The 25093-nt window shown below is 65.5% G+C and overlaps 1 protein-coding gene across 9 annotated transcripts; it reads left to right on the forward strand.

Moving 5' to 3' along the window:
• Window positions 1-24779, forward strand: FCHO1 (FCH and mu domain containing endocytic adaptor 1). 9 transcript variants are annotated; one of them, XM_043535987.1, is made up of 29 exons: window positions 1-131; window positions 5916-5985; window positions 7770-7854; window positions 8916-9110; window positions 11426-11517; window positions 11825-11899; window positions 12230-12371; window positions 12668-12820; window positions 13035-13139; window positions 13422-13520; window positions 13848-13944; window positions 14120-14164; window positions 14424-14496; window positions 14663-14684; window positions 15121-15178; window positions 15997-16178; window positions 16400-16424; window positions 17033-17095; window positions 17528-17579; window positions 17926-18017; window positions 18322-19643; window positions 20415-20520; window positions 20723-20834; window positions 22279-22434; window positions 22547-22679; window positions 23069-23268; window positions 23601-23665; window positions 24092-24256; window positions 24617-24779. In XM_043535987.1, exons 3-29 carry the CDS (start codon window positions 7828-7830, stop codon window positions 24637-24639), a joined length of 3879 nt encoding a protein of 1292 aa, XP_043391922.1. In that variant the 5' UTR covers window positions 1-131; window positions 5916-5985; window positions 7770-7827; the 3' UTR covers window positions 24640-24779. The 9 variants fall into 9 exon arrangements, with proteins under 9 accessions (XP_043391922.1, XP_043391924.1, XP_043391923.1 ...); XM_043535988.1 differs by lacking the exon at window positions 1-131 and adding an exon at window positions 1259-1588; XM_043535989.1 differs by lacking the exon at window positions 8916-9110.
• The last annotated feature ends 314 nt before the right edge of the window (window positions 24780-25093 follow it).

Here is a 25093-nt window from a genome sequence, read left to right on the forward strand (position 1 = left end):
GGGGCCCCCGCGCGGGCCCCGCCCCCGCTCCAGCCCGGCCGGCTGCGGGGTGGGCGGGCAGGCGGCTGCAGCCCGAGCCGGGGCACTGGGGCGGGCGGGTCCGGCTGCGCTCGCCGCCGGGGCTCGGAGAGGTGAGTGCGCCCTGCCCCGGGGCCGGGCTGCTGCTCCGGGCCCCCGCCCCGGAGGCCTCCCGCCGCCCGTGACCTGCCCTCGCCATGGGGAGCTGGGGGGCCAGCTGGGAGCTGCCGCTGCTCTGTGCGCCCCGCTCGCCCCACTGATCCCCCCCCCATACAGGGGCCGCCCCTCCCTTCTGCGAGCCGCCTGCGCTTCTCCCCCCTCCCCGCCCGCGGCCGATCCCGCGTGGGGTCGCCCTCTGTGGGCCTGGGGTGTGCACGGGGGTGACCTGCTGGTCTGAGACCCCTGGCAGGGACTGGCCGCCCCGCAAATCTCCCCCCTCGGGCTAGGGGGCAGGTGCCCGTCTGTCATGGGAAAGGGAGGGTAAAATGAATTCTGTGTGGGGCCACTTTCCTCTCCCCTCTCTGGCTGGTGTCAGTGGGCCCCCGCTCCAGTGGGGGCCAGATCCCTCCCCCCCCAATCCCCTCGTTTGGTGGCTGTGGGCCCCAGCCCCACTGAAGACCATAATCACACCAGCTGAGGGTCTGGCCTGGAAAAATCCAGTGTTTGTCATTAGCAGGCAAGGGCCTGGGGAGGGCGTGAGTTGAGCCAGGTGCTAGGAAGGTGAGATGGGGGGGCTCGTGTGTGTGTGTGTGGGGGTGGGGGGGCTGGCAAGTGTGTAGCTTCGCTGGGAAGGCGCTTTTAATATTTTTGGCAGAGTCCCTGCAGCTGGGGGATTCGCTCCCTGCTCCCGAGCTGCCTGAGCCCAGCCACCTGCCTGAAATTTTCCAGCCCTACAGGTTTGGGGCAGGTGTCTGTGCTCTCGGGTGAAGGCCGTTGGATGCGGGGATTCAGAAATGTGCTTCCCCCCCCTTGTCTGATCCTTGCAGCGGACTTGGATTTCTCCTCCCGCGCTATGGGGGTGTGGAAGGATTTTAGTGTGTGTGTGTGGGGGGGGGTTCTTTAACCCCAGCCTTACTTGGCGCGCACGCAGGCTGTGATCCCCATGTCGGGTGAGCGGTTGCCCCTCGGCTGGCTTCAGACGGGTGCGAGATGCCAGCAGGTTTCTGCCTGTCGGGGAAGGGTGGGGGCGGGGGGAGAGAACGCCTTCCCCAGCAGTTGTCTCTGTTGAAGCCTGAACGACGGCGAGGCTGTCAGGTTGTCTCCGCGGCTTGTGTGTGGGAGAGGCAGACCCGAAAGCGCGCGCCAGCTCGCTAAGTGTTCTTCAGAGGCGCTGTTTAAACGTTCTGTTTCTCTTTCATCTGCCACGCACATGGAAGCACGCGCCGTTTGAGACCTCTGACGTGGGGCGACAGGGAGTGCTCACTGGATGTGGCTTGTGGGTGGCCGCTGGGAGCGTTGCAGGGTTGGGTTGTGTGCTGCACGCCCTCCGGAGCAAAGGGGCTCATGGGTGGCCGGAGCTCTCCTTGCCAGGGCATGGATCCTCTCCTTTGAATGAAGGGCTGATGCTCAGGTGGGTGGAAACATTTCGGGGGGGAGCGGCTGTGTGTGTTGGCATCTGGCCTGGGATGACCCACGGTTTCCTTGACCTGTTGCCTATGGAGCAAGTGGGCGGTGGGTACTTTGAGGTCCATTGTGGCCCCCCTGCCCCTCCTGAGATGCGTCCGCAGTGACCTTCTTGCATATTTCATTCACTGGGATGCTCGGGTTGTCTGGGCCTTGTGCCCTTTGTCATCTCGGTTGATGAGGATCCTTTGAGAGTCCGTGTGGTGACTGGATCCTGGGAAGCACCGTTGCTGGGGCTGGTGCTTCAGGCTGGCGGGGCTGGCTGTGCGTTCCCTGCCCCGCTCTGACGAGCTCCAATAATGTTGCTGCTCATCTCCCATTCTGGCTCCCACCTGCTCTGGTGCCGATCCGAGCCGGGTTTGAACCTGGGATCTTCAGCCTAGACCTGGGTGAGCCAAAGGGGTAAGGCCATTAGCTGGTAGCAGTAGTAGAGTGTTATCCTCTGTGCACAGGCCACTAGAGGGCAGCATATTGCCCACTTTGCAAGCATGGCACATGCTGAGTGGGAAGTGCTGCCATGTCTTGCTCTAGTCCTACGCTGGCAGGGTAGGACAGGGTTGGCACGCAGTGGCTCCCAGACCGGGCCATCCATGGTAGCTAAGGGAGGGCCCGTTTACCTCCTCCTGCCTCCTTAAACCTAGGTGTTAGATCTGCCGAGAGCTCGAGAGCCCTGCTTCCCCTCGGCAGAGCTTCCAGGCCAGTTCTGAAACCCGGCACCTTGAGCCGTAAAGCTCCTAGTTTGGGACTGTCGATGGGAAGGGTTGAAAGCCTTGTGGGCCGCTTTGTTCCAGCCTATCCAGGGTTCCCCTGCCCCAGAGGGCGGGTGAGGGTAGTGGGAAAGGGCTCGCTCTGCCGCTGAGAGCTTGGCTCAGCGGTGGGGCATGTTCTCCTGTTGCAGCTTCTCCCTGTGTGCGCCTGGATCTGAGCCGGGGAAAACCTGCTATGCCAGTGACTGAAGGAAGCTGACTGGCAATACCGGAGCTAGAGCCCTGGCAGGCCTTGTGCCCTGGCATTTGGGGGGGGGGGGGGGGGCGGGCAGGGCCAAGCACTGACTGGGGGTGGGGGAGCTTCTTGATGTAAATTTGCTGTGGTACCAGTTGCCTGGGGAGGTTTGGCAGCTGCTCCAGGAAGGGGGTGAGATCGGGGCCTGGCGTGCTCATTTCCTGCGTCCACGCGGGAGGCCCTGGCAGTGCCAGGCGGCTGAGACGACCGCTTGTTGTTTGTCTCTGTGTTAATCTGCTCCAGCGCACTGCCCGGTTCCTGCCAAGCCCAGTGCCCCGCAGGCCCAGCCCTGCGCATCTTCCTCTTGCGTCTTATTCAGGCCTTGCCCAGAGTGGCAGCTTGGCCTGGAATGACCCCGTGGAGCGGTGCAGCTTCTGTTGCTAGCTGGGAGAGCTGAATTCCTTCCCCCCCCCCCTCGGTCCCCCCCCATCCCCCCAGGGCTGAGCTGCACAGCTGGGCCCTGGGTTCCAGGAGACGTCTCCCCGTGGCTGCAACATCTGAAGATCTGTTTGCTCGGTTTGACTGGGGCGCCTGGCAAATCAAAGGCAGGCGTGCGCTCGTGTGCCTAGGGCAGGGGCCTAGGGATCGCGGGAGGTGGGGGTTGGAATGCCTGTGCCCTAGAGATCAGGGCATGCATGGGTGTGGGAGGACTCCTGGGTTATGACTCCAGGATGGCCTGGCAAGCAAGGTGCCACTCCCCCCGTCTCTGCCCCCTCCTCCACTGCTGGGGCACGGGGACCGGGGAGCCCTCCAGCCAGCACCCTGCCCCACCATCCTCTCGCCCTCTGCTCGCGGCTCGTCCTAGGATGTGGGACTGTGCTGGGCCTCTTGGACGCTCATGGAGGGAAGGCTGCTGGAGCGGCCCTAGCTGGGGAGAAAGGACCCAGGCGTCCAGTTCCCCTGCCAGGTGCTCACAATGAGCCTGATGGCACAAGACCCTCCCTGCGAGCTTCCGTTGCCAATGGGAGGGGTAACTCAGGGCCTGCACCCCCTCTGCCCCTCCCCCCCAAAAACTGGGCCAAGTACCCTCGAGAAGGTACAAGTACCTTGAACCAAGTACCCTGCCCTAGAAGTTGCTGGGGCATACAGGGGGGCCAGGCCTTGGGTGAGCAGGGGGCAGCCTTCGGGGTGGGGGCCTGGTACTGAGAAGGGTGGGGAGGCGGCTGGAGGGGGGGTATCCCCATGTTTAAGGCAGGCTCTGTGCTCCCTGCCCTGCTCTGCCTGGGTTGAGGTTAATGTTTAAACCCCAGCCCCTGATGTCCCCTGGCCGGGGCAGACGCGTCTGGGTTTGGGGACTTCTGTCCGCAGGCCTTGCTGCTCTCTGGGGACCAGCGGTCAGGCTGCGCCCCCCCGCACCCCCCCCCCCCCGGGTTTGCTTTGTTCCTTGCGCTCTGGGCCTTTTCCATCTTCTGTGCGTTAATTTTAGTGCTTGTGAAATGGAGAGATTGGCAGCGGAGGTGGGTGTTGTGCAAGCTTCTCTCTGCGGCAGTTCGAACATACCCCCCCTCCGCCTCTGCTGGTGTCCCTCAGTCCTGACCCACAGCCCCCTGCCCTCCCAGCCCAGCGCCCTCCGTGGGCTGGCGCTGTACCTCTTCCTAAATGCGGTGCTGACTCCAGCGGGGTGTGACCCCCACCCCCGCTCCAGGGTGCGTTTATGCCCCCTGCAGGTCAGAGCCTGGCAGTGTGAGTCTGGCACCAGCCCTGGGGCACCCCAGAGGAGTCACAAGGCAGCTCGGGCCTCTCGATCCCTCTGACTCCCTTCCGTGCTTCCAGGTGACCAGCGTCTGCTGGGCCTGGGCTGGCGGAGATGGCGCCGACAGGTGCCCATCACCACGTGGGTGCTGTACCATGGCATGAGCCAGGCCTTGCCAACCTCTGTGGGCAGTGTGCATAGAAGAGCTCAGCTTGCCTGGCAAGGTGGGGGCAGGGGCATTGTGAGACCTGATCCTGGGGTCTTATGGCTGAGATGCAGAGCTCCAGGATGCAGCCTCCGTTGACCTGGTGAGAGTCTACCCTGGGGAGCTTCCGTCCCTTCTGCAGCTCCATCCGGGGGCTGTGGCCATCCCAGCCTGCCATGGGGGTTCCCTGCTCTTTTGGTGTGTTCCATCCCAGAGGTGGCTGCATTTCACTGATAAGCAGGGATCACGCTGGCCGAGGCGCGGGGGGAAAGAGGAGGGACTATAGAAATATGAACCCTTTTGTTGGCAGAGTGCCCTCCAGGCTGGGAAAGGGAGCAGACTCCGACATCCCTCCTCCCCTTCTGCCAACAATTGGAGCAGATTCTTGCCGCCCCTGAGACGCCAAAGCCCATCAGAGAAGAGGGCTGGTGGTGTCGTCCCCTCTGTCTGGCGAGGGGCCGTGCAGGGGATGCCATGGGTGCATCAGGGAATCTCTGTGGCCCGTCTAGGATAGTCTGGCTGCAAAGCCCCTTCCTCATTCGGTGTAAGGGGGTGCCCAGCTGGCGTTCCAGCACTGGGGACGAGGGCCCCTGCTTTGATTGCTTCCTAGCATTGGCGGAGGAGTCCCCAGCTTCCTCCCCCTGCCAGGCAGGTGCCCCCTGTTGATTCCTGAGCCCACAGGCCGGACAGGGCAGCAGGACTGATCGATTTCCACTCTGGGTCATTGCTCCCAAAGTGGATTCCGCTCCGCTCCCATCTGGGTCCCCCTCCCTGCTCCTGTGCCCAGCCCCATGTCTGCGTGTGTGAGGCTGCCGTGGAAAGACAGGGCTATCAGGGACGGGAAGCGCCATCTCACCGGGTTTCTCTGGTAGAGCGGACGGTGGTGGTGGGGGCGTGAGCCTTCAGTGCCTGGGGGTGAGTATGACTAGGCCGGAGGCAGCGGGGTGTGGTGGGTAGAGCATTGGCCGGGGATTCAGGAGCTCTGAGTTCTATTCCCGGCTCTGCTGTTTGACCTCAGGCAAGTCACTTTCCCTTTCCATGCCTCAGTTTCCCCTAACTGTTTCCTCAGTTTCTCCTCCTTTAGAAAGTGCCCTGGGCTCTGGGGATGGGAGGTGGTAAGTGTGCAGAGCAGCCCCACGTGAGTGGGAGGGGCAGATGTGGCTTGGCGGGGGGGCTGGTTAGGAAATGCCCCGAGTTGAGACCTGCCCATTCCTGTCATGCGCCAGAGGAGCGGGGGTGCCAGGCCGAGCCAGGGGTGGGCGGAGGCAGCAGGCACTCGCAGGTGTTGGTTCTGCTTAACTGGCTGGTGGCCCCCCCGGGCTCCCACAGCGGAAGTGGTGCTGTGCTAACTTCTGGTTTCTCTCTCTCTCTCAGCTGCGCTGGGTCCCCCAGGAGGACAGAGCTGAGGATGAACCAGCGGGGACCGTGCGCCCGTCAGTGCTGGGTGAGTCTGGTGGCCCTGAGGGGCCCATGGGGGTTGGCCCTGCTGCAGATGGGGCCAGGGCTCAGCACCAGGGCAAGAACTGAGCAGCTTGACCCCCACCCCAACCCCAAGGCCTGAAAGAGAGAAGGAAAAAACTGAGCGTGCAAAGATTTTCTAGTTTCCTGTTTTTCTCTCCTGCACGGAGGGGGAGGGGTAGGGGTAGGCTGGGAGGAGAGCTCGGGGGGCTGTGAACGAGCCCAGGGGCTGGGGCTGCCCCCATGGACCGCGGTGCTGTGCTGGGAACTAGAGACCCCAGGCTCACCTCATGGCACTGTGGAAGCAGGTGATGCAGGGGGTGGTTACAGGCCAGCCAAGTGTGCCCCCACCCTGGGCTAGAGAACTAGGGACCCGGTAGGCTGTGAGTCGTGCTTGTGCCTCGTCTTGCTATATGGCCCAGGGATCCCCTCTGAGCTGGGGGCTCCAGCAATCTGGCAGGGGCAGCTGGGAGCCAAGACTCCTGGGTTCTCTTCCCCAGCGCTGAGAAGGGAGTAGGATTTAGTGGCTAGGATGGGGGAGGGAGGATTGGGACTCGGGACTCCTGGGTTCTGTTCCCATTTCTGACTAGCTGTGCAACCTTGGGCAGTTCCCCGCCCCGTGCCTCGGTTTCCCCATGGGGAAGGTGGCCCAGGCGTTAGGTGGTTTGGTGAGCGCGCTGGGATGCTGCAGACAGAGGTGCTGGGGGAGCAAGGCAGAGCCTCATTCATTATTCAGCCGTGTATCCGGTGTCAGTCCCAGCCCTCACCCTGGCCGCATTCCTCAAGCGTCCAATCCCTGGGTCCTCGCCGTGACATTTAGCACCTGCTCACTGCCTGGCGCTGATCAGCCCTCCTTGCTGGCTTGTGCCAGTGCCGAGAGAGGCTCCCTGGGTGGTGGGGATGCACGGCCAGGGTCCAAAACCTCCTCGGGTTTGGAGATAGCCGCCCTGCACACGCCACCCGATGCGCCGGGGTGTCTGGGCGGCAGGGCCAGCCCTTTCGAGGAGTGTGAGGACAGGGCGGCACACGCAGGCACGGCCGCTCTCCGGGCTCCAGCGAGTGTGGGATATAAAGAACAGCCTGTTTCCATGGATACGGCAGCACGGGGTCTGCGAGCTGATTAGGTTTTAAAAGAAACGTGCACCCTGTTCCAAAGTGCTTCGCCCCCGTTAGACCCTGGCTCTGCCCCCGAGCACCACGCGGGCGCGGCTTTTCCCCGCTAGCCTGCGGGGAGGGAAGGGAGGCTGGCCGGTTCTGCGTTGAGTGGGGAAACTGAGGCACTGGGCTGCACTGACTCATGCAGGGAGTCGGTGGCAGAATCAGAGGTGGAACCCGGGAGTCCCGAGTCCTAGTCTGCAGGCTGTCCTTGTGAGAGGCTCTGTGCCTTGGGGGTGGGGAAAGCAAGGCACCGGAAGAATTTAACCATTACAAGTCTGGTAGAGCTGGGACTAGAACTCAAGAGTCTGGAGTCCCAGCTCCCTCCAGCTCTAACCACTAGATCCCATTTCCTCCTGGAGCTGGAAATAGAACCCAGGAGTCCTGACACCCCGCTTGCCTTGCTCTAACCTCTCAAGCATGTTCCCACCCTTGGAGGATTATGTATCACACCTATTCCCCGGTGTCCCCATGGGCCTGTCCCCTTGTTGTCTCGTTAGGCAGCTCTCCCCCCCCCCGCCCCGAGCAGAGATCTCTCCGTCCTGCGGTGCTCCCTGTGGGGCGTGACGGGAAGAAACCTGCCTCTGCACCACCTGATCTCTGTGTTTGCTCCAGAGGCCGGAGAGCTGAGCTGCAGGATCCGGGAGGGAGCGTCGTCCCGCCCAGCTCCAAGATGTCCTGTTTTGGGGAGCATTTCTGGGTAAGTGTCTCCTTTGAGGGTATGGGGGGGGACTCTGAGCTGTGGGGTTCGAATGGAGCTGGGTTGTTCCTTAGCATCCTTGGAGAGATAGGTCCTGTCCATAAACCCCAGAGCTGACGGAGGAGCAATTGCTGGGGAAGGTGGGGGCAGCCCAGGTGGCGGGAGAGCCGAGCAAGACTACATATCCCAGCGTGCATTGCTCCGCCTCCATGGCTCTGGTCCGCCAGTGCTGGTGTGGGGATGGATCTGTTCCCATCGGACAGGGCCCTTCCCGCTGCGGAGCACTGAGGCCCTGGTCCGGAGTCGGATCTGCGTGGAGGACAGGGGGCTACATTCCTTCTCTGGCTGCAGCTGGCGCTTGCTGCCTCCTTGGGTCCCAAAGCAGAGCTGGGCCCTGACTGTGGCGTGTGGGTCTGCGTTGGGGTATGCGCCTGGCCCGGACACGGTAATGCCCCGCTCTGGCTGGGGTGGGGCTGGCTTAGGAGGCTGGTGGACACGAGCTCTGGAGTCTTATTCCCATTACACAGCTGGGAAACTGAGGCAGTAATTCGCCTGAGGTCCCGCAGCAGATTGGTGGCAATGCTGGGAAGAGAACCCAGGAGTCCGGACTCCCCTTGCACCCGACTCTATCTCGCGCTCCTGTCTCCTAGGCCGCGCTGCCCCTCTGCCAGTTGGAAATGTGGGCCTGACTGTCCTTGCTGCAAACTGGCTTTGAACTGGGACAGCCCCTGTGGGGTGGCAGGGCAGATGTGGCCCAGGGGACTGAGTGCAGATCTGGGAGCCAGAGAACGTAGGCTGTCCCTGGTGCAGAGCTGCGGGGAGGGGCTCCCCGAATGATTAGGCTGTGCTGGCCATGGGTCGGCTGGCCTGGAGTTCCCCGGCTTGGGTGGCTGTGACCATCTGGTGCATTGTAACACCCTGGCTGGGCTTCCCCTTGCCCCATCTGTGCCCACTCTGCCAAAAAGGGGGATTTCCAGGCTCTGTGCTCTCTGCTCTGGGGATGTCGGGGTGGGGGGTGGGGGCTCCAGCTGTGGGAAGTTAGGGGCTCTCCACCTCTGCAGCTCGCTGCTGGGAAGGGAAACAGCCCCGGGAGGACTGCAGAGCTGCCGAAATACCTTGATGATGGATGCACATTGTGCGGGGAGATCCGGGCCCCGCCGCTGCCCTGCAGGCAGTCCCCGGCTGGCCCTGGAGGCCTGGCTGCGCTGGGGAGATTTCTAGCCGGTGGGAGCCGTGATGGGGGAGACCTGCGCCAGGTACAGGGGCAAGGAGCCCATTGGACTCTGGGCGGGGGGTAGATGTGGAGATTGCACAGATCTGGGAGCCTGGAGATGGGCTATGAGGCCACTGGTCCTCCTCCGTGTGGACTGCTCCGCTGTGACTAGCTGGGGGGCATTTGCCTGGCCAGAGGGTGGCGTGCCTGGTATGGCCGCAGGGCACACGCCAGCTGCTGTCCAGCCCCACTGGGATGGGAGGGGGGCACCCCTCTCCCTGTGCAGTTGGGGATGAGCCGTGAGCAGGTATGGGTCACTTCCGTCTCTCGGGGTCGGGGCTGGGTGGGCCTGGCTTGGGCGCGAGCCGACACCTGCCCACTGCCTGGTCCGAGCGCGCCCAGCCTGGTGCCGCCTGCCTGCAGCCGTGCCTCGCGCGGCGCCCGGGAAGTGTGTGTGGGGGTGTCTCCGTTCTTTCCCCCCAAAATGATGCCCCCCCCTTGCGTTCCTCCAACCAGATCCAGTTTATAAGCAGGAGGGCAAAGTCGTAGCTAGGCAACCCCATCGCCCGTAGCAACGGGACCCGGGGGCTGGTGCCAGCCCCGTGCACTGCTCTCTCCTTGCTGCCCCAGTGGCTCTGCCAGGCGGCTTTCTTAAAGCGACAGTGCACCCTTACCCTCCCCCACCCCCACCTGGAATCTCCAGAGGCAGAGGTGTGGGGTAGGGGGCTGCCAAGGACCTGGGGACTGGATCTGGGCCATGCCGACGGCAGCCCACCTCAGAAAGGCCGCGGGGTGGACGGTATGCGCCAGAGCTGGGCCTAGAACCCAGGAGTTCTGCCTGCCATGCCCAGTGCTCTGTGCTGGGGCACACATGGGTGCTGGTGGTGCAGGGAAATTGCCAGGGGGCTGCCAGAGTGAACTGCCCCCCCCCCATCATTCCCCATTGGGTTCAGCCCCAACCACCGATGACAGAGCCGGCTGCTCCCTGCCCCCCTCTCCTCGCACGTGGGCCTGGGAGCTAAGGATGCCTGGGGTCAAAGGCTGCCCCTCCCACCTTGCACCAGTCACTTCCCTGCCCTGTGCCTCAGTTTCCCCATGGCTGTAACACAGGGCAAGTGATGCTGACTTGGGAGGGAGTGGGGTTGTGAGCCTTCACTAACTGCTGCATCTCCTTTACCCTCCTGCCCCACACCTCTGCCCCGGCTGTCACACCCCACTTCTTACCCGGCGGGGGGAGGGGTCAGATTTCCCCTAGGCCACCCCTCCCTGATGTCCTGCGCTTCCAGCCTGTCTCCCCAGCAGCTGTGGCTGCTGCTTCATGGGGTGCTGGGTGTGGGGCAGGAACGGGCTGTCCACAGGCACTTGTGAGCTCACCCACGGGGTGCCCACAGCCCCCCTTGGCAACCAGCCCAGGATGTGGGGGGCTGGTGTGTTCAAGCGGCATTGCCCACCCATCGCCCTTCTCCTCTGCTGCAGGATGTGGGGCCCCCCCAACCAATGGGCATTTCATACCCATCTCCAGCACAGAGCCGGGGAGCACCGCCACCCGGGCCTCTTCCCTCCCTGCCCAGCCCTGGCTGTGGTGCCCGCTGCCTGGCCGGGGGAGGCTTCAGGAGGAGCTGAGGTAGTGGGAAGGTGCATCTGTGCCACCCCCATCCCAGAGCGTGAGTGAGAGCCCTCCCAGCTGCCTGCCCATGGCTGGCACCACATGCCTGTTGGAGCTTGGCACCGAGCAAGTTCCCGTCAGCCCCTCTCCCTGCGTGGCCCTGCCCGGACTCCTGCTTTTCTACACAGCGGGTGTGGCTGGCACCATCCCCCCCCGCCCCCCCGCATTGGGGGGTCACTAATGAGCCTGCGGCCACATGGCTGGGTTGTTTACAAGAAGGCTGGAGTGGGGGGGGCTGACTTGGGGGAAGGGTTGAAATAGTCCAGGGGGATCCTAGAGCTGGGGGAGAGCAGCCCCACGGCACCCCGTGCTCCTGGAGCGAGTGCTGGGGAGGGCTGGCAAATGCCATCCTGCCACCTTTCCCCCCACGGCCGCTGCTCTGAGCTAGTGGCCACTGGGCCTCCCTGGCAAATGCTGAGACGGGGGGTGGGCAGAGTTCAGGCCGCGCTGGGTTTCCCTGCCACCATGGGGCAGGGAGAGCTGGGGCTGTGGATTGGGCAGGAGGGAAGGCAATGGGCAGTGACTGTGGGGGACTCCCCGCCCGTGGGGTCCTGTCTGGCCTGTAGGCAGAGCCAGGGACCCCAGATGCCCCTGCCCCGAAGCCCACTGGAGAGCGCCCAGGGATAGGGGCAGGATCTGGGCCCGGCGGCGCTCTGCCCCCTTCACCCTCTGCTCTCTGCCGCCCGCTGCAGGGAGAGAAGAACCAGGGCTTCGACGTGCTGTACCACAATGTGAAGCATGGGCAGGTCTCCACCAAGGAGCTGGCCGACTTTGTCCGCGAGAGGTAGGGCCGGGGGTGCGGGAGGGGCGCCTGGGCCCCAGCAGCGCGGTGCTTCCTGCCCCGAGGGGGGCGCTGGTATGGCCCCGGCTCCGGGCCAGCGGCGAGCTGGTGCTCGGGGCAATTCAGTCTTGTGCCCCAGGGGTGGAGCTGAGCCCCGCCAGGGCCCTGGGGCTGTCTCTGCCGTTCCCCGGCGTGTGGCAGGGCAGCGCCCACCCCCACCACATGCTGCCCCCACCACGCGCTGCCCCCTGGGCGCTGCCCATTCGCTCCCCTCATGCTCCCTCCCCCCTCTCTCTCTCTCTGCTTCCAGGGCCACCGTGGAGGAGACCTATGGCAAGTCCATGGCCAAGTTGGCCAAGATGGCCACCAATGGCACGCAGCTCGGGTGAGCGGGGCAGGGCGCGGGGGGCCGGGCCTGCGTGTCTGAGCCCCGTCGCTGTGTGAACCTCCTGCTGCTGGAAGGCCCCCCTCCAGCCGCATGGGCCTTGCAGAGATGAGAGGGCTCCCCTGTATCTTCCAATGCCCCCATCCGCTCTGCAATCCTGGCAGGGGGGCGTTCCTTTGGACCCACTCAGCGCTGGCCACTGGGGGGTGCCCATGGGACCGGAGGCTTCCCACTGCCTGCAGACCCAGTTGCCCATCCCAGGGTGGTGCGAGGTCCTGGGCGGGGGTAAGGGGGGGCCTCCTCTCAGCGCCTGCGTCTCGGCCCCGGCAGGACTTTTGCGCCGCTCTGGGAGGTGTTCCGGGTCTCCTCCGACAAGCTGGCACTCTGCCACCTGGAGCTGGTGAAGAAGCTGCACGACCTGCTCAAGGAGATCGCCCGCTACGGGGAGGAGCAGGGCAAGGCGCACAAGAAGGTACACGCCGCCCCATCCCGGGTACAATCCCACCCCTTACGCCCGGGGCTGCTGTCAGCGTGGCTCCCTGGGTGCCATGGGCTAGGGGCAGGAGGGAGGGGCAGGAGGTGGCTGCACCTGGCTCTCGCTGGGCCAGGCGCCCCTCGCCTGGCAGGCTGAGATGCCAAGGGCTGAATGGGCCCAGAAAGCCAAATTCCCTGCTCCCCACCAAGGGGCATCCCTGGGACAGGGGCATTTAGGTTGGGGGGGGGAGTTCCCCTCCCCACCATCTCCAGGCCCCTCTCTTGCCCCCTCAGTCCAAGGAGGAGGTGTCGGGGACCCTGGAGGCCATCCAGCTGCTGCAGGGTGTCGCCCAGCTGGTGCCCAAGTCCAAGGAGAATTATCACAGCAAGTGCTTGGAGGCCGAGCGCCTGCGCCGGGAGGGAACCAACCAGAAGGAGATCGACAAGGTACTGGGGGTGGGCGGCTGGCGGTGGGGGGGGAGAAGGGGGCTGTGGCCCATCACCCGGGGGTCTGACCAGCATGGGAGGGGCTGGGGTGATTGGGGCAGGCAGTGCCCCATGGACGAGTGGGGACTGCCCCGATGCCCGCTCCCCATGGCAGGGCAGAGCAGCTGAGCCCTTGCTCCCAGCTCCCACCCCCCTTCTGTCCTGCCCCCGCCAGGCTGAGCGGAAGTCGAAGAAGGCGGCTGAGGCCCTGCGCCGCGCAGTGGAGAAGTACAACATGGCCCGGGCCGACTTTGAGCAGAGGATGCTGGACTCGGCCGTGGTAAGTGGGGAGGTGGGCGCAGAGGCAAGGACGCATGGGGGGAGGTGGGCGTTGGGGGCTGTGGGGGGCAAGGGGCAGCCACTGGAGGGTGTGGGGGCAGAGGGAATCTGCCTCGAATCTCATTCGGGGTAGTGTGGGGCAGTGTGGGCTGGTGATGGGGCTGGGAGGGGGGCACCATACTGCAGGGGTCCAGCTGGGCTGGGGGGGCCTGAGAGAGATGCCGCTGGGAACTCCACCCTCTGCACAGACCCCCCTCATCTAACTGCCCCCCCGCCCCGGCAGCGGTTCCAGGAGCTGGAGGAGACCCACCTGCGCCACATGAAGGGGCTGATCAGCTCCTACTCGCACTCCGTGGAGGACACGCATGTGCAGATCGGACAGGTGCGCGCCCCGGGGTGTGTGTGTGTGTTTGGTGGGGGTGGGCTGTGGAGAGGGGGCGGGGGCTTGCGCTAGGGCGGGGGGCGGGTGGGCTGTGGAGAGGGGGGCGGGGGCGTGCGCTGGGGCGGGTGGGCTGTGGAGGGGGGGGCGGGGGCGTGCACTGGGGCAGTGGGAAGGGGGGTAAAGGAGAGGGCAGCTGTAACCCCCACGATCTCATCCTGCCCGAAGGAGACGCTGCTGGGGGTGGGGAGCGAATGGGGGAGGGGGGCCTGGGCAGTCACCAGCGAGATGAGTGCAGCAGCCTGAGCTCTTCCTCCCTCCCCCCTCCAGGTGCACGAGGAATTCAAGCAGAACGTGGAGAACATCGGCATCGAGATGCTGCTGCAGAGATTCGCCGAGAGCAAGGGCACCGGGCGTGAGAGGCCGGGTGAGGGCACGCGAGGGAGGGGCTCACCCTTGCATGGGGCTGAAGGGCGGGGCTTGCACTGTTGCACATGGAAGGGCGGGGCTTGCTCTTGCACACGTTGCACGGGGCCTGGGGCAGGTGGGGTGGGCGTGGGCGTCTCTGCCAGGCTCACCCCTGCCCTGCTCTCTGTTGGCAGGGGTGCTGGATTTCGACGAGTGCAGAACGGTCCCAGCACAGGAAGGCAAGTACGTCTCTGCAGCTGGCGGCCCCGTGGGTGCTGGGGCATCGCCTAGGAGGAGGCGGCCACGGGGGCAGGGGAGCCGGGACGTTGGGATCATCGCTGGGGAAGGGCTCTGGGCGGGCGCCGGAGGTGATGCCTGTGGGGAGGAGCTGGGAGCACCCGGGGCCCAGCTGTCCCGGCTTGGGGGGCCGAGCCGTCTCCGGGGGGCAGAGGGGCTGGATCTGCACCAGGAGCCGCTCACCCGCTCTGTCCCCCACAGGGCCCAAGAGGAGCCTCAGCAAAGCCTTCCGCATCCCCGGGCTGAGCCGGAGAGACCGAGAGCGAGACACTGTGTGAGCTCCCCCCGGCCCCTACTGCTCCTCTTCCCCTCCTGCCCCCCTTATCCATCCTCCCTACCCTGCATCTCCCCCACCTCCGGCCCATCCATCCTCCCTGCCTTGCTGGGCTTCTCCGGGCAGTTCCAGGGGGTTTGATTCTCTCTCTCTCTTCCCCCCCCAGGGAGTCCCCAGACACTGACTTGGTGAGTAGCTGCCCTGGGTGACGCGCTGCCAGCTGGGGGGAAGTAGGGGGTGGATCCGGCCACGTTCCTTCCTTCGCTGGCACCTGCCCACGGTGCTGCCAGACTCGCTAGGGCCCAGCAGCTCTCGGTAATGGGGGGCTGGGCGGTGTCCACCTGGGGCAAGTTCGGGGGTGGGGGGGAGACCCCTGCCCCAGGGGTTCTGCAGCGCTGAAATCGCACGTTCCCGACCCGCAGCGCCCTGCTGTCCCAGCCCTGGGCTCCCCCCAGCTTGGCCGGCGCCCCTCAATCCTGACCCGCAGCCCCCGCTGTCCCCCTCACTGGCAGGCCCGGTAGATGCCCCTGGGATTGAATGGGTGATGGAGGAGGGTCCCTCCTGGGCGGGGTGGGGCGTGTGGCCTCTAACCCCTCTCCCCCCTACTGCGTTCTCCCCCCGCAGACCTGCCCGGATGTGGACGAGGAGGGATTCACTGTACGGCCTGACATCAACCAGAGCAGTATCCTTGGGCTGACTGGCGGGGCGAGTGCCAGGATGGGGCCCAGCTGGGGGTGGGAGGGGCTGGCGGGCTCAGTTCCTCTCCTGCCTGGCGGCGCCCGGGTCCATGTCCTGGGGGTGGGGGGCAGAGGTGCCGGGCATCCAGCCCCCCTGCTTGGCTGCCCTAACGCGCCAGGGCAGAAACTCGGTTTCCAAACCCCCTGTGCCGGGGGAACCAGGCTGGGCTCAGAGCCGCTGGCCCTGGAACACAGCAGGGCCTGGGCTGAGCCCGAGAGATGTAGGCTCGGATCAGGGGAGGGCTCCCCTGGTTTTGTGGCAGGGAGCCCCGGCCTGGCAGGACTCTCCCCTAAAGATCCACACCTGGCATAGGCCCTGTGAGCAAGGGGCACGTGGCGTTGCCCAAACTGGCACTGGGAGTCCTTATTGGCATTCAAGACCCCAGCTGGGATCCGGACCCATTGGGTCGGGTGCTGCCCCGAGCAGCTTGTGGCCTGATTAGACCCAGACCCCGCTTCACAGATGGGGGGAAGCTGCAGCCCAGTGCTGCAGGGACCTGCCCAGGGACCCTGGGGGGGTTGGGGGTGGAGCCGGGAACAGAACCTGGGTCTCTGGGGGACCCAGCCCAGCCTGGCTGATGATTCAGGGCTGATGGAGGGGGAACCAGTTAGGCTGGGCAAGGGTTTGGCGCCAGGCCAGGACTCCTGGGTTCGATGCAGTGAACTGGGGTGGAGGCGACACCTAGTGGGCGGCCAGGAGAATGGCAGGCAGGGGCCCAGCGCCACTCCGGTCTGGGGGCTTTTCCCTTGAACCCCGGCTCAGGCTCGGGCGGGACCCACGGCTGCTCGTCCAGCGACTCGGACTACGAGGACGAGGACGAGCCCCGCAAATTCTACGTCCGCATCAAGCCCCTGCAGCCCTGCGACACCGCTGGCAGCGGCCAGGCCGCTGTGGAGCAGCTAAAGGCGACGGTGGGGAACCTCCCCCTGCCCCCCAGCACCGGGGTGAGAGCCAGGGGCTGAGCCGGGGGAAGCAGGGGACCTCTGGGGTGCAGTGGCATGGGACCAGGCTGGTGGCTGGGAGGGAGCAGTGGTGGGGCTGGGGGGGGGGTGGAGGGGGTGGCTGTGGGTCTGGGAGGGGAGGGGTGGCCATGGGGCTGGGGGCTGCAGGGCTGGGCTGCTAACTGCCACCCTGGTGATCCCCCCTCCCCCTTGTTCTCTCGCAGGGTACGGTGAAGAGACAGTCCTGCAGTAAGTGTGGCTCAGCTGTTCTCCCCCCCCGCCCCGTGCTCCCCTCCCCGGCTCTGAAGCAGAGGGTTCTGTAGGGGTGGACAGGGGAGATGCCAAACCCGGGTCGGGTGGGGTGGGGTGGGGGGAGATTGTTGTGGGTACAATGGGCCATGCAGCAGGGGAGGTCCACGCAGGGCGCCTGTGACCCCCCCCCCCCCACCTGTCTGGGGAGACGGGTGCCAATCCTGTCCTGGCAGCGCCCCCCAGAGGCTGGCTCTGCACCTCGGCCCTCTGGGTAGTTCTGAGCTGTCCTTTGCCCAGAGCAGTTTCTGATGGGCGGTCTTAATTTTGTGAGGACCCAGCCAGATCTCCCTCCTCCTAGCTCTGGGTGCCCTGGATGACGGGGGGCTGCCCCTTCCCCATGACCTCAGCACTGCTCAGCCCCTAGTGACTCTCCCATCTGGATGCAAGAGCATGGGCCCCGCTGCAGGGGGCGCTGGCAGGCACCGTGACCCCCTCCCGGCCAGCCTTCTGAAGAGGGGGGGTTATTTCTCATTTTGCTGTGTCGGGAGCTGTCCAGGTTCCAGTCCCGGGGCCCCAGTGATGCCCTCCGTGTGGTTATTCCCCAGGGCACTTACCGGTAGCGACGACCGTCACGGTGGATGTGGGCTCTGTCAGGGCCCTGGGTACAGGTGAGGCCGTGTCTGGAGACAGTGGGGGGCGAGGGGGGCAAGGAGGGAAACATGGTGCTTTGCAAATCCCGCCCCTGTGGCCACAGGCCCCGCCCTAGTGTGCTAGAGTAGCTGGATGGTTCTTTCCAAAGGCTTGGCAGTGACGTGGTTAATACTGAGATCAAGGTGACCATCGGTAGGGGTCAGAATTAACGCCCATGCAAGAGGCCTTGGGGCAGCACCTCATCCCAGGTCCTGTTGGTTCAGCCTCTCTGCAGACTCAAGCAGGCAGCCTCAGAAGCTTTCACCGGCCTAAGGGGAGTTGGTGGGGCCGACTGTGTGATGGGTGGGGGCTGTGGCCAGTTGCTGGGGGGGTGGTTGCGGGAGGGGTGCGGTGGCTCTGGGTGCTGGCTGGGGGCTGGGTCCTGGCTCAGATCGTCTCCTTTCCTGCAGGTGATGAGTCTGGGAAGCTGCAGCCCCCCCACCCTGCCGTATGGACTCCCAGGTACCGGGGTACCCTTGTTGTGGGCAGTGAGGGCTCATGGGGAGGGATGGACGTCAGGGTCTTTGTATGATGCGCCTGCTCTCCGGAGCACCAGCGCCCGGCTGCTGGGGCGGTTTTGGGACTGCATGGTCAGCTCATGGTGCGGGCCTCCCATCCTCGATACACCAGCCCTTCCCAGGCCCTTCCTGTGCTTTGCAGCAGGGCCCACCCAGCCTGGCCTTCCCCACAGCTAGCGCTGCCAGCGCCCCAGATGTCTCGGGCAGACACCCTGGAGCGCAGGATGGGGCCAGGAGTAACAGTGTGCATGGGACCTCACTGATCTCTCCCTCCTTTGGTCTGTCCCCAGCTGCGCAGGGAAGCCCCGGCCGGATGTAGCCCCTTCTGCAGCCCTGTTCGGGCCCCCGCTGGAGTCGGCCTTCGAAGCGGAGGATTTCCCAGGTAGGCGTGGTCTGCCAGTGCCTGCCTCACAGGAGGGGAAACTGAGGCACAGCAGGGCGGGGACATCTCACAGTGTGTGTGAGACAGAGCTGGGAATAGGACCAGGACTCCTGGGTTCTGCGCTTTGGCTTCAGCTCGGAGCCAGGGCTCCCCCCGCTGGCTTTTCTGGGCATTGCAGCCCCTGTGCTGAGCTCTGCAAAGCTGCTCGTTGCCCCTGCCCTCGCCGGCTCCCTCCGGTGGCGCGGGGCAGCAGGCGGCTCTGCGCTGGCGGATCCGTGACAGGAAGGTCACCCTGTCTCCACAGCCTCCCGAGCCTGCGGCCTGGGCTCCAGCCCGTCTCCCTTCTCCTCCTCGTCTCCAGAGAACGTGGAAGACTCGGGGCTGGACTCCCCCTCGCATCCCCCCACGGGCCCCTCGCCGGACTCCAGGCCCTGGACGCCCCAGAGCCCCCTCGCCAGACGGCCTGCCAAGGGCTCCCCGAGGCTCCAGGAGGAGCGGGGCGCCCTGCCCCCCATGACGACCGCCTTGGAGGAGCAGAGCGCCTGGCTGCCCCCGCCCGCCAGCCCCACGGGGTGGCCCCAGGACACCCCCTGCTTTGCCGCCTTCGGCTCCGAGCCCAGCGGGGAGGACTCAGGGGCGGGGTCTCGGCACGATTCCCGCTACCCCAGCGCCACGGCCCCTTCGCCCGACCCCTCCGGGGACCCCCAGGCCTCGGTGGCCAGGCCTCCCAGTCCTGTCTTGGACCAGGCCCTGCAGCCCTGCAAGCATGGGGCCTGCCCCCCCTCCAACACCTCGTCCTCTCCAGTGCCCCCCAGCTGCAGGGAGCCCTCCGGCTCCTCCCCGTGGACTCCCCAGGGGCCCGGTCCCAGGCTGACAGACAGCAGCACTCTGGCCATTCCTGAGCTCCGGGCTGAGCCTGGTGAGTACGGCCCGGGTGGCTGTGAAAGGACCTGCCTCTCGGCTCCCTGCTTCCCAGAGCACGAGAGTGGGGTACTGCAAGGAGCGGTGACCTTCCCCCCCCCCCCCCAACTGCTCTTCTGGTGGCCCTCAATTCAGCCCTGCAGCCCCCCGAAATGCCCCCTGCTATCCCAGCTCTGGGCTCCCCCCAGCTCTGCCGGTGCCCCTCGATCCCACCCCACAGCCCCTGAATCCCCCCTGCTATCCCAGCTCTGGGCTCCCCCCCAGCTCTGCTGGTGCCCCTCAGTCCTGACCAGCGCCAGCCCCACTGTTCTCGCTCCAGGTCTCTCCGGCACTGGCCGATCCGACCCGCCGGGCGCTCTTAGTGAGGAGGAAACGTGTCTGTTTCGGTGCCAGGCTGAGTCGCTTCCCTGCGTGACCCAGCTCTGGTTCCTGAGCTCCTGGACCGAGCCCGGCACGCGGCTGGGGGGCACTCCTGCCCCTGCGTCCCCACCCCACAGCCACCTCCCATGTGCCTCCCCTCCCCCTGCTCCCAATGCCATGGGACAGACCCTGACCCACCCCCGCCTCTCACCCCTGCCTTGTGCTTCTGCAGATCCTCCCCCTGCGCCCGCCCCACCCAGCGCCGCCCCCAAGGTGGCCCCCCCGCGGCGCTCCAGGACGAAGAGGCCCTCGAAGGGGCAGGCCGCCTGCAGCCACGGTGACCTGGTGGGTGGCGCTGCGCTGTGCTGGCTGGGAGCTGGGGTGTGTGTGGAGGGATGGGGAAACCGAGGCACGGAGTGAGTAAGTCACTTGTTGTCCAGGGAGTCTGGCAGAGCTGGGGTTTGAACCCCAATCACCTGGGTCCCAGCGCGGCGCTCTGCAGGGATCTGGCGTCGCTGACCCTTAGTGGGGGCTGGGGAGCGGATCCGCAAGTCGGCCCCGATGAAGTGAAACAGACGGGAGCCTGAGGAATTTTTCAACTTTGTAGAGGCGGATTCAGGCTAAAGGCTCCTTCCTCCACCCTGAGGGGTTTGTCTGCGTCTCAAGGGAAAAACCAGCCATGACCAAGCTCGAGGGGTCTCCAGGGTGGCCGATCTCCGGCCGTCGCTGAGATCCCGGAGCAGACACTAGCACACAGACCCCCTGGGGTGGCTGGTTTATCCTGTCTGGCGGGGGGCATATGCTTTCCTGGGGAGTCTAATGGTTAGCGGTGGGGCTGGCGCTCCTGGGTGCAGGAGGGAAGTGAGGTTTGGTAGATAGCAGGAGACTGGGACCCATTTCCAGCTCAGTCCTGACCCGCTGGATGGCCCTGGGCAAGTCCGTGTCTCATCCCGTGCCTCAGTTTCCCCACCGGTACAATGGGGCTAATGATCCTGCTCCCATTTGCAAAGTGCTTTGGGATCCCAGGCCCTTGGATTCTCCCATCCCCTCCTTGCCCTGCCACTGGGTTAACCCGTCCCTGGCCTGGACGGTCATGTACTGCCCTTGGTTTTGCAGTCCCGCTCCCTGAGCCCCTCTCCCCTGTGGAATTCGGGCCCTTCCCACTCGGCTCCGCCCAGCCTGGGTGAGCGCAGTTTCTTCACGGTCTCGCAGCCGGCGCTGGGTACGTACCCCGGGGGTCGCGCGGGCCGGGTGGGAGGGTAGGGGACCGGCCCCAAGCGTCTGGGTGGGGGCAGGGGGTGAACCTGTGGATAGAAAGGAGGGGGCCCAAGCCGGGGGAGGGAAGGGGGAGCTATGGGCTGGGATTGAGCGGAGGCTCCGTACCTGACCCTGCCTCCCCTCCCGCCCCCCCCCCCCCCCCCCAGGGCTCTCCCGAGGCCCCAGCCCCGTGGTGCTGGGATCCCAGGATGCACTTCCTGTGGCAACTGCCTTCACTGAGTACATCCATGCCTACTTCAAGGGCCAGGACCCCAACAGGTAAGGTGGGGGATTGGGCCCAGCCTCGTTTACAGCCTGGGCTCCCTGAACCCAGGCACTGTTGGGCCCAGCCTAGGGATGCCCTGGTTATGGGGAGGGAAAGAGAGACAGCTCGGAGGAGCGCCAGGGCTAGATATCTGCCCCAAATCTCATGGGGCACTGGGGAGGGGAGGACAGGGACTGGATCCCTCACTCCCTGCCCCTTCCCACAATCCCGCTGGGCACTGGGGGGGTGGCTCTCCCATCTCTCCCCCCCGCCCCCCCCACGCTCCACCATGGTGCCAAGCTCAGGGCAGACCGTTGGGAAGCAGGGCTTGCCCCCGCACTGGCTGGGATTCCTTGCTTCGATTTCACCAGCTCACGGAGTCCCAGCCTGTCCCCTGGGGTGCCCTGCTCTGTCTCGCCACCCAGGTGAGATGGTCCCTCCTGCCAAAAATCATAACAATAGGCCGGTTCCTCCCAGCCCCAAAGGACCAGTCACTCGCCCCAGGCCAGTTGCACCTGAGATCTGGCACCGAACCCTTAGCCAGTCTGATCCTAGATGATCTAAAGATTCATTAACTAGGAAAAGGAAACTGGCGAGCTATTGACAAGGGTAAAGCAGGCCACAGAGATGCATTCAAACCAGTTCCAGTCTGGCTTCCAAAAGTAACGGAAGCTTCTATGATAAACAAGCTCTGTGTCTCCTTTGGGGCTAACCCAGGCCAAGCCCTGGAGATCTTCTGCCTAGCAATCCCCCCCCCCCCGCCCCCCCCTGGAGCCCAAGCAGCGTAAAAGATCACGTTCCTCCTCGTTAGGGCTTTCGATTCCTTCCAAGCCTTGGGCTTCGAGCTGCAGGGACTCATGGGCAAGTCTCCTGCCGTGGTGGGGGGAGCCCTGGCAAAGTCTTGTTCTCCGATGTCCCATGCTGGTTGGTCTGGTGCGGGTGGGTGGGCGCGGACCCCTCTTGTGGGAGGCTGGTATCTCGCACGTGGCACTGGTTCTCTCCTGGCCGGTGCTTTGCAGTGATCGAGCAAACACGTGAGACCCGGCTGCTTATAACCCTAATCCCCCCCGTGGCCCCACCAACACGCTGAGCCCGGCCAGGTCCAGCCCTGGATCTGTCAGGGTTCAGGGGAGACCTTAGGGGCCTTGGCATGAGCTGGGACCTGGTCTGCCAGCGTCACCCCCCCCCCCCCCATTGGGGTGACTGGATCTCCCATCCCCCTGCCTTTCCCCCCAAGCCCCAGGGAATTGTGGGAATGGGGTGGGGGGAAAGATGGGAGATCTGGCCACCCCAGTGCCCTGGGGGATTGTGGGAACTGGGAGATCCCCTCCCTCCATTCCCACAATCCCCCGGAGGGGGTGGTGGGGCTGGACTCCCCGTAGGCTGTGGGGGGTTGGGGTCTCCTCGCCCGTTGCCGGGGGTGGGGGGGCTCTGAGTTAATGCCTGGCTCCCCCCCAGCTGTCTGGTGAAGATCACGGGCGAGCTCACCATGTCCTTCCCCGCCGGCATCGTCCACGTCTTCAGCGGGAGCCCAGCCCCGCCTGTGCTGAGCTTCCGCCTGCTCAATACGGCGCTCATCGAGCAGTTTCTGCCCAGCGCCGAGCTGGTGTACAGGTACCGGGGGGGGCGCCGGCTCGGCCACGGAGCTGGGCGGGGGCACGGGGGCTTTGCTGGGGCTCTGAGGCTGCATCCCAGCTGGTCTGACCCACCCCTTTCCCACCCGCAGTGACCCGTCCCAGAGCGACCCCAGCACCAAGGACTTCTGGCTCAACATGCCGGCGCTGACCGGGCACCTGCAGAAGCAGGCGGAGCAGGCCCCGGCCGCCTCCTACTACAACGTGGCCCTTCTCAAGTACCAGGTGAGGTGCCAGCAGGGAAGTCCTGCCCGCTCGGGATCCCCTTATCGCCAGGCGGTGCGGTCAGGACTCCTGGGTTCTCTCCGTGGCTCTGGGAGGGGAGTGGGGTCTAGTGGGTTAGAGCAGGGGGTGGCTGGGAGCCAGGGTTTCTGGGTTCTACCCCAGGCTCTGGGAGGGGAGTGGGGTCTATTGGCTTAGAAAGTGCCGGGGGGCAGAGGGGGAGGCTGGGAGCCAGGACTCCTGGGTTCTCTCAGGGCGGCAGAGTCTAGGGTGGGCTGGGAGCCAGGACTCCTGGGTTTTACCCTGGGCTCTGGGGGGAGCAGAAGCTGTTCCCAGCCCCCCACTGGTGCCGGGGCGCCGGCCCCTCAAGCCACTCTCTGCTCCCCTGGCAGCTCTCCAAGCTGGGCCCGAGCGCGGCCCCCCTGCAGCTGGCCGTGCGCTGGGACTGCACCACAGCCGCCACCCAGGTCAGCGTGGAGTACGGGTACAACGCCGGTGCCATGGCCACGCCCAGGCCCCTCGCCAACGTCCAGGTGCTGCTGCCCGTGGAGGAGCCGGTCGCCAACGTGCGGCTGCAGCCTGCGGCCAGCTGGTGAGAGCTGGGGTGGGGGCGGTGGCTCAGGCCTGGGGGGCATGTTGGGGGGAGGAGTTGGGGAGGGGGCAGGAGGCAGCTGGGAGTCCCGGGGGGGGGGGGGGGGGAAGGATGGGGGGGCAGGAGGCTGGGAGCCCCGGGGGTGGGGGAAGAGGAAGGGGGGACAAGAGGCAGCTGGGGGCTATGGGGGGAGGAGGGATGGGGTGCAGGAGGCAGCTGGGAGTCCTGTGCGGGCGGGGGAGATCAGGTAATGGCTGGACCTGTGTGCGCCCCCAGCCCTCGCCTGGTGGGGTGACACCCCCCCCCCACCCCCGGTCTCTCTCGCCTCGCAGGAACCTGGAGGAGAAGCGTCTGTTGTGGAGGCTGCTGGACGTTCCTGGGGCCCCGGATCGTGGCGGTGAGAGCTCTGTGTCCCTGCCCGGTTATGGAGGGGGGGTGGCTGTCGGGGGGAGGGCTGAGCCTCCCTTCCTCTGATGTTGGGGCAGCCAGGGGCTGCGTGTGAGCTGCAAACCCATGGCCCTTGGCCCCTATGCCCACTGGCCATAGCGGCTCCTGGGGGGGCTGCAGGGGGCTGGTAGCCGGGTACGGTGCCTCCTGCTGGCCTGTTGCCAGCTCCTGGTTCTGAACAGGGTTTGCTGGGTGAGCTAAGGGGAAGGGGGGGCGGGTGGCTCTTAGCAGCTGTCCCTCTTGGCACCCCCAACCCCAGGGTGTGTCAGCCCCCACCCCGGCTCAGTGCTCTGGAGTCTGTTCTCCCCCTGGGTGGGCAGGGTCTGAACCCCTCAGTGAGATCCTGAGCCCCGTCTGTCTCCGCGTTGGTCCCCAGGCTGCGGCCACCTCTCCGCCAGCTGGGAGCCCCTCTACGGCCCCAGCAAACCCAGCCCCGTGGCGGCCCAGTTCACCAGCGAGGGCAGCACCCTGTCGGGCGTGGAGGTGCAGCTGGCAGGCAGTGGGTACAGGATGTCGCTGGTGAAGAAGAGATTCGCCACAGGTAACCGCAGGAGCTGGGCACATCACTGGTGGTGGTGGTGGTGGGGGGGGGGGGGACGACACTTCCACCTGATTGCATGTGGAGAACTCCTCCCACTGCTGTCCATCACTGTGCCTCAGTTTCCCCTCTCATCCTTGGTTTAGATTGGAAGCTCTTTTTGGAGCCAGGGCCTGTCTCTCTACAGGGCCTGATGCGGCCTGATCTGGGGTGGGATTGGTAATAAGCCGTACTAACAAAGGGATCCCAGGACGGGGAATATGATCCGAGCACAGGGGAGTGGAGGAGGCTGGGTAGGCGGGGGGCCTATACCGGGAGTCCCCAGTGTCTGTCTCCGCCTCTCACGGTTGTGTTTCCTCCTAGGCATTTATCTGGCTGGCTCCTGACCGGCTGCGCTCGTCCCCCTTGTTCATTCCTGGTTTTAAAGCCCCAGCGGACGTTGGCTCATTCAGTCGTTTGCTGCCCCTGGGGGTTTCTCTGCTGTTGGATTTTTAAACACTGGAACAAAGTCAGATCTGGAGGGAGGGGAGTAGGGGTCCGGCCCCTGGCCCGTGACACTGGCCCCCACAGGTGGGAGGAGCGATGCTGCTGGGATCATGCTGGGCTGGGGGTTTGGCCCCTGGACGGGCCGAGCGGCTGGGAATTGCACTGGACAGAGAACAGCCCTGCTCCCTGTTAGCCTAACTCCTCCTGCACCGGCCCAGCTGGGGCCCCCTGCTCATGGAACAGACCATTCCACTCTCCCAGCTGCTGTATGGGGGTGGGGGGAGGAGGGGAAGCTGGAGCCGGGGGGGTCATCACCCTTTTAATAAACACTTTATTTTCTAATGAAACGACCCG

The sequence above is a fragment of the Chelonia mydas genome, chromosome 25 (assembly GCF_015237465.2).
Source record: "Chelonia mydas isolate rCheMyd1 chromosome 25, rCheMyd1.pri.v2, whole genome shotgun sequence".
Classification (NCBI taxonomy): Eukaryota; Metazoa; Chordata; order Testudines; family Cheloniidae; genus Chelonia; species Chelonia mydas.

Excerpts from the sequence above, each read along its gene's own strand:
- FCHO1 (XM_043535987.1), top strand. The coding sequence starts at position 7,828 with ATGTCCTGTTTTGGGGAGCATTTCTGG. Across the intron at positions 11,900-12,229 it reads ACCAATGGCACGCAGCTCGG|GACTTTTGCGCCGCTCTGGG; the intron begins GTGAGCGGGGCA and ends CGGCCCCGGCAG. Across the intron at positions 14,497-14,662 it reads GACCGAGAGCGAGACACTGT|GGAGTCCCCAGACACTGACT; the intron begins GTGAGCTCCCCC and ends TTCCCCCCCCAG.